General features: G+C 40.1%; 1 protein-coding gene across 1 annotated transcript; it reads right to left on the bottom strand.

Moving 5' to 3' along the window:
• Nucleotides 1–2531: 2531 nt before the first annotated feature.
• Nucleotides 2532–4210, bottom strand: LOC106084982 (vitellogenin-2-like). Its single transcript, XM_013248971.2, has 2 exons — nucleotides 3906–4210; nucleotides 2532–3841 (listed from the first exon to the last, which is right to left on the bottom strand). The coding sequence occupies exons 1-2, from the start codon at nucleotides 4144–4146 to the stop codon at nucleotides 2733–2735; spliced, it is 1350 nt and encodes a 449-aa protein (XP_013104425.2). The 5' UTR covers nucleotides 4147–4210; the 3' UTR covers nucleotides 2532–2732.
• Nucleotides 4211–10676: the final 6466 nt, after the last annotated feature.

Genomic DNA, 10676 nt, shown 5'->3' with positions numbered 1-10676 from the left:
TCGGCCGGGCCGATCCTCGGGTATATATGTAAACCCCATTTCGTCACAATCCGGTGAAAATTGGATAACTTAAGCACCCAAATTCGGCACAGACATTGAGTAGTCTAATACATATGTCACTATTCAATTTTGTAGAACAAAATATTGGTCTTTTTGGCAGATATATCCAATTATCAACCGATCTAAACCATATAAAGGTCGGATATTGTGAGGCTCAGAAAAACTCACTGTTTCAAATTTCAGCGAAATCGTGTCAAAAGTAAAGCTTTTATGGGCTTCAGTCCAGCTATATCTAAATACAGTCCGATCAGAAGCATATTTAGGTCGGATGTTGGAAGGTCTTAACCTACTCACTGTTTCAAATTTCAGCGAAGTCGGTTAAAAAAATAAAGCTTTTATGGCCTTCAGACCCTTTATCGGGAGATCGGTCTTTATGGCAGCTATATCTAAATACAGTCCGATCTTAACCATATTTAATTCGGGTGTCAGGAGGCTAAAAATAACTCACTGTTTCAAATTTCTGCGAAATCGGTTCAAAAATAAAGTTTTCATTCGCCTCAGACCCCTTATCGGGAAATCGGTCTATATGGCAGCTATCTCTAAATATAGTCCGATCTGAACCATATTTACGACAGATATCGGGAGGCTTAAAATAAACCACTGTTGCAAATTTCAGCGAAATCGGGTAAAAAAAAGACTTTTACGGGCAACAGACCCTTTATCGGGAGATCAATCTATATGGTAGCTACTTCTAAATATAGTCCGATCTGAACCATATTTACGACAGATATCGGGAGGCTTAAAATAAACCACTGTTGCAAATTTCAGCGAAATCGGGTAATAAATAAAGCTTTTATCTGCTTCAGACCCCTTATCGGGAGATCGGTCTATATGGCAGTTATATCTTAATATAGTCCGATCTGAACCATATTTAGGTAAGATGTCGGGAGGCTTAAAATAAACCACTGTTACAAATTTCAGCGAAATCGGATAAAACATAAAGCTTTTATGGCCTTCAGACCCTTTATCGGGAGATCGGTCTAAATGGCAGCTGTATATAAATAAAGTCCGACCTGAACCATATTTAGGTCAGATGTCGGGAAGCTTAGAATAACCCACTGTTGCAAATTTCAACGAAATCGGGTACCAAATAAAGCTTTTATGGCCTTCAGACCCTTTATCGGGAGATCGGTCTATATGGTATCTATATCTAAATATAGTCCGATCTGAACCATATTTGGGTCAGATGTCGGGAGGCCTAAAATCACTCACTGTTTCAAATTTCAACGAAATCGGATAAAAAAAATTAATCTTTTATGGGCTTCAGACCCAAATTTGGTCCGTTTTGGCCCGTTCAAGAACTTCATGCTCAAAAAATCGCTTCTGTGCAAAATTTCAGCTCAATATCTGAATTTTTGAAGGCTGTAGAATGATTACTACATTACTTTTTAGGGTCAGAAATGGATATTTCGATGTGTTGCAAACGGAATGTTTAAATGAATATTAAAATATGTGTTTGAATAACCTCCACCATACGATAGGGTATACTAATTTCGACATTCTGTTTGTAACTCCTCGAAAATATTCATCTAATACCCCATAAAGTATATATATTATTGATCGTCATGACATTTTAAGTCGATCTAGCCATGTCCGTCCGTCCGTCTGTCTATCGAAAACACACTAACTTTCGAAGGTGTAAAACTAGCCGCTTGAAAATTTCGCAAAAATACTTTTTATTAGTGTAGGTCGGTTGGAATTGTAAATTGGCTATATCGGTCCATGTTTCGATATAGCTGTCATATAAACCTATCTTGGATCTTGACTTATTGAGCCACTAGAGGGCACAATTTTTATCCGATTTGACTGAAAATGTGCATGAGGTGTTTTACTATGACTTCCAACAACTGTGCTAAGTATGGTGTAAATCGGTTCATAACCTGATATAGCTGCCATATAAACCCATCTAGAATTTTGACTTCTTGAGCCACTAGAGGGCGCAAATCTTATCCGATTTGGCTGAAATTTCGCATGACGTGTTTTGTTATGATTTATAACAACTGTGCAAAAAATGGTTAACATCGATACATAATCTAATATAGCTGCCATATAAACCGATCTTGGATCTTGACTTCTTAAGCCTCCAGGGGGCGTAATTATTATCCGATTTGTACAACGGCTTCTCCCATGACCTTCAACATACATGTCAAATATGGTCCGAATCGGTCTATAGCCTGATACAGCTCCCATATAAACCGATCTCTCTATTTTACTTCTTGAGCCCCTAAAGGGCTCAGTAGAAGGGCAGTAAAAGTCACAATGACTTCTACTATGTTCTTCGATATTCATTTCAATTATGGTCCGAATCGGTCCATAACTTGATAAAGCTTCAATATAATAGCAATTCTTTTCTTTTGTGCTTTGTTTGACGCAAAAGAGATATCGGGAAAAGAACTCGACAAATGCGATCCATGGTGGTGGTGGGTATAAAAATTCGGCCCGGCCGAACTTTGAACGCTTTCACTTGTTCGTTTTGGTTTTGTATCTTTTTTTATTTTTATTGCATTGAAAAGCTATAGAGAAAAAAATTATACAAAAAATTATAATTTAAATAAATTAAAAATAACAAAGCTACAAAACAAATTAGTAGATGTTCTTTTCGAATCGATACGAAACGAACCGAATCGAAGCAAATTATTGATCTCGGTCTAAATAGAAATCATCAGCAGCGTCTATTCGTAATCTTGGGAAGTCATTTTCCAGGATTTGTGGCTGATGAAGCTGTTGTGGTGACGTTGGTTCTTTTGCTTGGGGGCAGGGGTGCTGCGACCATAGGGACTCTTGGTGTTGACCTGCAACATGTAGTCGCCCTCAGCATCGAAGGGGGTGTTGATGCCCATATAGAGATGTCTGCCATTGCCGCTTTGGCTCTTGTATTCTTCGATGGACTCGGCACCAACAGCGGGGAAGTTACGTTCATTGCCGGGCACAACGGACTCGGCAAAGTAGCGAACAGCGAGCATGGAGGAATCGATGATGTTGTCGGCACCTTCAACAGCCTCATTGGGACCATTGGGGAAGAAGTCAACATTGCCGGAACGGGTAGCAGTGCCCATGCTGTTGGCGGTGGTGTGGATGATGTCAACGAATTCGGCATCACCACGGGCCAAGCCGGTCAATTCTTCGGGGTTCTTGGCAAAAGTCTTGACGGGGTCCAAACCGGTGATGCGACGCAATTGGTGGCTAGTCTCATGGGTGTATTGACGGCCAGCGGCACCGGCAATGTTGGCACCAGCATTCGAACCAATCAAATGGAAGTTGTCTTGCATATCACCGTTCTCCTCCAAAACCTTGGCCAAAATGTGTCCAATATCCTTGCCAACTTTCTCGGAATCCAAAGTGACGTATTGCTCAAAGTCGGAGATGGTATCACCGAAGTTGATGACAATCAAGCAGCCGGTGGGTTTGTTGGAGTAGTTCTTGGCATAGGAAGAGGCGGAGGCAGAGTACTTGTCTTCTTCGTTGTTGCGTTGACGTTTCTCATTGTCATAGGCAGCATAGCTGTGGACGGAACTCTCGGAGTCACGGTTATAGCGTTGTTGGTAGGCTTGAACAATTTTGCGGGTGGCATCCTTGACGCACTCGAATTTGGAGGGGAGACCGGTGATGAAGGCGGTCACCTCTTGTTCGCCAAAGTGAGGATATTGCTTGGCAATGGTGGGCAATTCGCTCAATTTGAAATCGATCTTCTGGTTGTCGGGTGTGATGAGGAAGGCAGGAATTTCGCTGGGCTTGGGAGCAAAGCTGGGTTCCAAAGCTTGGCTGGCTTGGGCCAAGTGATCTGCACAAACAAAATTTCGATTAGTCAATGGCTACTTGGAAAAACGTACGTGACGGATACTTACACAAACGATGCATCAGCTCGGCACCTTCAACAGTGGACATGCTCTCCAAATCCCTCAGCTTAATATCCTTCAATGAAGGCAAGGATTGCAAAACCGACATAGACATCCAGTTGGTTGGCTTCATGCTGTTCTTGATGGAGTTGCGACTGTAGTGCATGCCCATGGGACGTGGACCACTGCTACCGGCGCAAGCCAAAGCAAGGACGCCCATCATAAGGCAAATCGTTCTCAAGGGATTCATCGTTCGAAACAGACCTTCTTCACTCTACTACCACAAATAACCAGAGAGATTAAATTCAATTACCAACTTGTGTTTCGTATCACTTGCAAAAGTGAACTATAATTTTTGACTGCATTAGGGCTGATTATATAGTTTATCTCATTGGTAAGTTATGAATTGCCTATAACTATGATTCTGATGAGATTGACATTTTACCTGAAGAGGTTTCACTGTCAATAGCAGAAAATTCGTTCAATGACCGTCGCTTGTCGCAATCAACAAAGACCCAGTGCGTTAGCTTTATTGCCCGAAAATAATGGAATCAGCAGTTTGTTTGATTTCTGCATTTATGGCATTTAAGAACTCTACATTTTGTACTGTTGATAGGCAAAGTACAATTTTTTTCGAATTTTTATATCCATATTAAATTTCACTTCCCCCAACAGTTGTTGGCATTGTACAAAGGCATAATTTTTATTTGGCCTACTTTTGGCTTAAAGTGTAATTGAAACCTTTCCAATGCATTTTTCAGCACGCAACAACCAATTTGACCCACAAAGGAAAACCTCTGGTCAATCAAAATTTCATTCTAATGTTGTGTTTAGAGAGAATTGAGTTAAAATGTTGTCTTAAGAAATCATTCCATTGAAATTGTGTGTTCTAGAAACATTTTCAAAAAAAATTTTATTGGCAATTGGCTTTGGAGAATACTTTACTAAAATTTTGCTTAAGCCTACTTCTGACTTCATTTGCAGCGAAAATGCTTCTATGAAAATAATGAACTCTATTCTTTGACACAAACAAAAGTCAAACAACAACACACAACAATGACAACATCATTGAAACAGAGTTTATTGGTACCCAATTCGTGAGCATTTAATTGCAAATGCAAACTTTGCCCATGAACATTCCATTAAGGAACAGGAGCAAACTTCTCACATATCACTGAGTGCTGTCCGAATCAAATGTTTAAGCTCAACGGCGTGCCGCAGTGCCACAACTCTTTGGAGAGAAATTTTACATGGCATGGTACCGCACAAATGTTGCCAGCATTAGGAGAGGAAAACCACTGCTGAACATTTTTCTCGGATGGTCTCGCCAGGATTCGAACCCAGGCGCTTAGTGTCATAGGCGGAAATGCTTACCTCTGCGCTACGGTGGCCTCATTTAAGTACATTGGCAATTAATTGAAGCGAAACTTGTATTGGCGTAGTGAAATGTCAGTACCATTTCTATAGAATATGTTCGCATTTTCTTCGTCACCATTTTTATACCCTACACCACTAGTGTGTATTATAACTTAGTGCATTTGTTTGTAACACCCAGAAGGAAGAGAGATAGACCCATTGATAAGTATACCGATCGACTCAGAATCACTTTCTGATTCGATTTATCCATGTCCGTCCGTCTATCTGTCCGTATGTCTGTGCGTCTGTCTGTCCGTCCGTCTGTCGGTCTATCTGTCCATCTGTCTGTCCGTCTGTCTGTCTGTCCGTCTGTCTGTCCGTCTGTCCGTCTGTCTGTCTGTCCGATGTCTGTCCGTCTGTCTGTTCGTCTGTCTGTCTGTCTATTTGTCCGTCTGTCTGTCTGTTCGTCTGTCCTTCTGTCTGTCTGTCTGTCCGACTGTCTGTCCGACTGTCTGTTCGTCTGTCTGTCTGTCCGTCTGTCTGTCCGTCTGTTCGTCTGTTTGTTCGTCCGTCTGTGCGTCCGTCTGTGCGTCTGTCCATCTGTCAGTCCTTCTGTCTGCCAGTCCGTCCGTCTGTCTGTCCGTCTGTCTGTCCATCTGTCTGTCCGTCTGTCTGTCCGTCTGTCTGTCCGTCTGTCTGTCCGTCTGTCTGTCCGTCTGTCTGTCCGTCTGTCCGTCTGTCTGTCCGTCTGTCTGTCCGTCTGTCTGTCCGTCTGTCTGTCCATCTGTCTGTCCGTCTGTCTGTCCGTCTGTCTGTCCGTCTGTCTGTCCGTCTGTCTGTCCGTCTGTCTGTCCGTCTGTCTCTCTGTCTGTCTGTCCGTCCGTTTGTCCGTCTGCCTGTCCTTCTGTCTGTCCGTCTGTCAGTCCGTTTGTCTGTCCATGTGTCTGTCGGTCTGTCTGTCCATCTGTCTGTCGGTCTGTCTGTCCGTCTGTCCATGTTAATTTGTGTACAAACTATAGGTCGCAATTTTCATCCGATCGCCTTCAAATTTATATGTTTTTTTGGCCTAGAGACGAAGCCTATTGATTCAGATTTGGACATTGCTCCCGTATATATTTTCGTCCGATTTGCAGTAATAATGCAATAAAATGGTAATTTGTTAACCGATTCTTGCGAAATTTGGCAGTAGGAATTTTCTTTTGACTTTCGACATTACTGGTGAATTTCATAAAAATCGGTTCAGATTTAGATATAGCTTCCATATATATGTTCGTCCGATTTGCAGTAATAATGCAATAAAATAGTAATTTGTCAACCGATTCTTTCGAAATTTGGCGAGTTCATTTGGCGAGTTTGTTATGACTTTCGATGTTACTGGTGAATTTCATAGAAATCGGTTCAGATTTAGATATAGCTGTCATATATATATATCGCCGGATTTTCACTTCTATGGTCACTGCAGTCGCATGTGTTGACCAATCTCCCCAAAATTGTGTACAGCGCTTTCCCCGACGACTACCACAATATCTGAGAAGGTTGCTTGAAATCGGTTCAGATTTAGATATGGCTCCCTTATGTATGTTCTTCTGATTTGCAGCAATAATGCAATAAAATGGTCATTTGTTAACCGAATTCCTTCAAATTTGGTTCGAAAGATTTTCTCTTAACTCTCGACATTTCTGGCGAGTTTCATAGAAATCGGTTCAGTTTTATATATAGCTGTAGTATATGTATATCCTCCGATTTTCTCTTCTAAAGCCAGTGCAAGCGCATTTATTGACCAATCTTTCCAAAACTTTGTACAACGCTTTCCTCATCAACTACCACAATATATGAGAAGTTTGCTCCAAATCGCTTCGGATTTAGATATAGCTCCCATACATATGTTCGTCCGATTTTGGGAAATATTGCAATAAAGTGCTCATTTGTTAACCGTAGTTATTACAGTTTGAACATATTTGCTCTAATTTGTACGAGGTCCATCAAAATTGGTTCACAATTGGATATAGCTCCCACATTGTACTTATAGGGTAGGTGTAGAGTGTTATACAGCCGGCACCGCCCGACTTTTGCCCTTCCTTACTTGTTTCATAATTCGTTTTGACATTTGTTCGGGCGAAAAGTCAATGTCAATACTAGGATTTTGATATAATTTCGAAAGAATTTCTTTCCAATACACAAAATTTTTTTGAAATTTTCTCTAAAGGCAAAATTTTCATAAAATTTTCTCCAAAGACAAAATTCTCTTGAAATTTTCTCCAAAGACAAAATTTCCAAGCAATTTTCTCTAAAGACACGATTTCCAAGTAACATTCTCTAAAGACAAAATTTCATAAAATTTTCTCTGACGACAAAATTTTCATGCAATTTTTTCTAGAGCCAAAAATTTTTATGAATTACCATAAAGTTCTCCCTAAAGACAAAATTTCCATAAAATTTTCTCCAAGATAAAATATCTATGAAATTTTCTCTTATATTGTACAAAATTTTCATGAAGTTTTTTCTTAAGGCATGACACTGTGTGAAGAAAATTAATTGATTTCTTTAATTGTTTTCTTTAAGGTAGGTAATAAGATCGTTCACTGTGAAAAATTTTCAAAAAACAATATTTTCATTGTTGTAGAAATCCTCGATAAAACAGAATTCTGCTCTCAATTGCATGCAGTTTGCATCGTTCGCATCTTCTAAATATCAATTATTTCCTTTCTCGCAAAGGAAATTATATAGAGTTTTAGCAGCCTTAGCTTTCGATATGTGCATCTCTCTTTCTTTTATTTATTTTCTTTATGATGTAAATTTGATTTTTTAATTTTTTCGGCAGAGCTGCTTACTTTAAAGAAAAACAAGTAGAAGCGAGCTAAGTTCGGCGGGGCCGAATCTAATATACCCTCCACCATGGATCGCATTTGTCGACTTCTTTTCCCAGCATCTCTTCTTAGGATATGGTCCGTTCAAGATATGGTCCGTTTTGGACCACAATTAAATTATATGTTGGAGACCTGTGTAAAATGTCAGCCAATTCGAATAAGAATTGCACCCTTTGGGGGCTCTAGAAGTAAAATAGAGAGATCGATTTATATGGGAGCTGTATCGGGATATAAACCGATTCAGACCATAATAAACACGTATGTTGATGGTCATGAGAGGATCCGTCGTACAAAATTTCAGGCAAATCGGATAATAATTGCGACCTCTAGAGGCTCAAGAAGTCAAGATCCCAGATCGGTTTATATGGCAGCTATATCGGATTATGAACCGATTCGAACCTTATTTGACACAGTTGTTGAAAGTAAGAATAAAATACGTCAAGCAAAATTTCAGCCAAATCGGATAGGAATTATGCCCTCTAGAAGCTCAAGAAGTCAAGTTCCCAGATCTGTTTATATGACAGCTTTATCAGGTTATGGACCGATTTGAACCATACTTGGCACAATTGTTGGATATCATAACAAAACACGTCGAGCAAAATTCCAATCGGGTGGGAATTGCGCACTCTAGAGGCTCAAGAAGTCAAGACCCAAGATCGGTTTATATGACAGCTATATCAAAACATAGACCAATTTGGCCCATTTACAATACCAACCGACCTACACTAAAAAGAAGTAATTGTGCAAAATTTCAAGCGGCTAGCTTTACTCCTTCGGAAGTTAGCGTGCTTTCGACAGACAGACGGACGGACGGACATGGCTAGATCGACATTTAATGTCGCGACGATCAAGAATATATATACTTTATGGGGTCTCAGACGAATATTTCAAGTAGTTACAAACAGAATGACGAAATTAGTATACCCCCCATCCTATGGTGGAGGGTATAAAAAAATAATTGCCAACTCCTTGACATTTTCTGTTAAATTTTGAGTGCACAAAAATTTCTCTGTTATTTCAATCCTCTTTGTGTGTTGTATGCATAGTGTTATCTCAAAAAACAAGAAGTCAAATCGGATAATCGATTTATATGGCAGCTATATCAGGTTACAGACCGATTTGAACCGTACTTGGCACATTCGTTGTCATAACAAAACACGCAAAATTGTAGCCAAATTAGACACAAATTGCGGGTTGTAAGGACTCAAGAAATCAGATCGGGGGATCGGTTTATATGGGAGCTATATCAGGTTATACACCGATTTAGACATTAATTTACAAAGTTGTTGGAAGTCATAAGAGAACACTATGTGCAAAATTTTAACCAAATCGGACGAAATTTCTGGCTTCCAGGGGCTTAAGAAATCAAAACGAGAGATCGGTTTTTATGGCAGCTATTTTAGGTTATAGGCTTTTTTAGCCAAATCGGACAAAAACTGCTCCTTCCAGGGGCTCAAGAAGTCAATTCGGGAGATCGGTTTATAAGGGAGCTATATCAGGTTCTTGACCGATTTAGACCGTACTTGCCACAGTTGTTGAAAGTTATAACAGAGCATCACATACGCAATTTCAGTCAAATCGGATGAAAATCGCGGCTTCCAGGGACTCAAGAAATCAAATCGGGAAATCGGTTAATATGGGAGCTTTATCTAAATCTGAACCGATATGCTCCATTTGCAATCCCCAACAACCTACATCAATTATAAGTATCTGTACAAAATTTCATGCGGCTAGCTTTACGCGTTCGACCGCTATCGTGATTTCGACAGGCGGAAGGACGGACAGACGGACATGGCTAAATCGAATCAGAACGCCGAGACGATCCAGACAATATATACTTTATGGGGTCGCAGATCAATATTTTGAGGTGTTACAAACGAAATGACTAGGTTGGTGTACCCCCATCCTATGATGGTGGGTATAATACAAGCAGAAGTGCTGTATTTGCTAACAATTGTTAATTATTCAAAAGACAATGAACGAAAATGCAACGAAAATTGCAAGCTGACCCGAGCCCACCCCGCTGCGCCTTCTTTTGCTTTATATGGAACAAAATTTTCCTTTAAATATGTATTTTCGACATTAAAGAGCTTTTAGTGAAATACCATGCTACGAAAATAGTATATCGCTTGACTAACAGTTTAACAATATAAGTGCCTTTATCTGAATCCCATATGACCTTTATTGGTCTACGAATTTAAGTTTGGATGTAAGGTGTACTCCATTCTTAAAGTACTTCCTTTCAGCCCGATATTCTCATGATATCTGATTTACGGGTGTTTTCGGGGGTGAGGTGGTCCCCCAGACACTTGGCACTAAAAAAAATATCAGCATCGTGCTCTTCTTTCAAATACCATTTATTTAAGCCCCATATTGTCATTGGTCTAGTGGAGTTAACACGATGAGGCGTCCCCCAAACACATGGCTCCAAAATTGGTTATCACATTCGTTTTCTAATCTCAAATACCTTTAATTTGAGCCACATATTGGCATGGTCGAAAAATGTTTACCCTTTGGGGGTGTTTTAGGGAAGGGGTGATGCCCTAAATACAAGGTC

This window comes from Stomoxys calcitrans, chromosome 4 (genome assembly GCF_963082655.1).
Source record: "Stomoxys calcitrans chromosome 4, idStoCalc2.1, whole genome shotgun sequence".
Classification (NCBI taxonomy): Eukaryota; Metazoa; Arthropoda; class Insecta; order Diptera; family Muscidae; genus Stomoxys; species Stomoxys calcitrans.
Note: the sequence above shows the minus strand (reverse complement) of the source record. Positions and strands in the feature narration are given on the sequence as shown.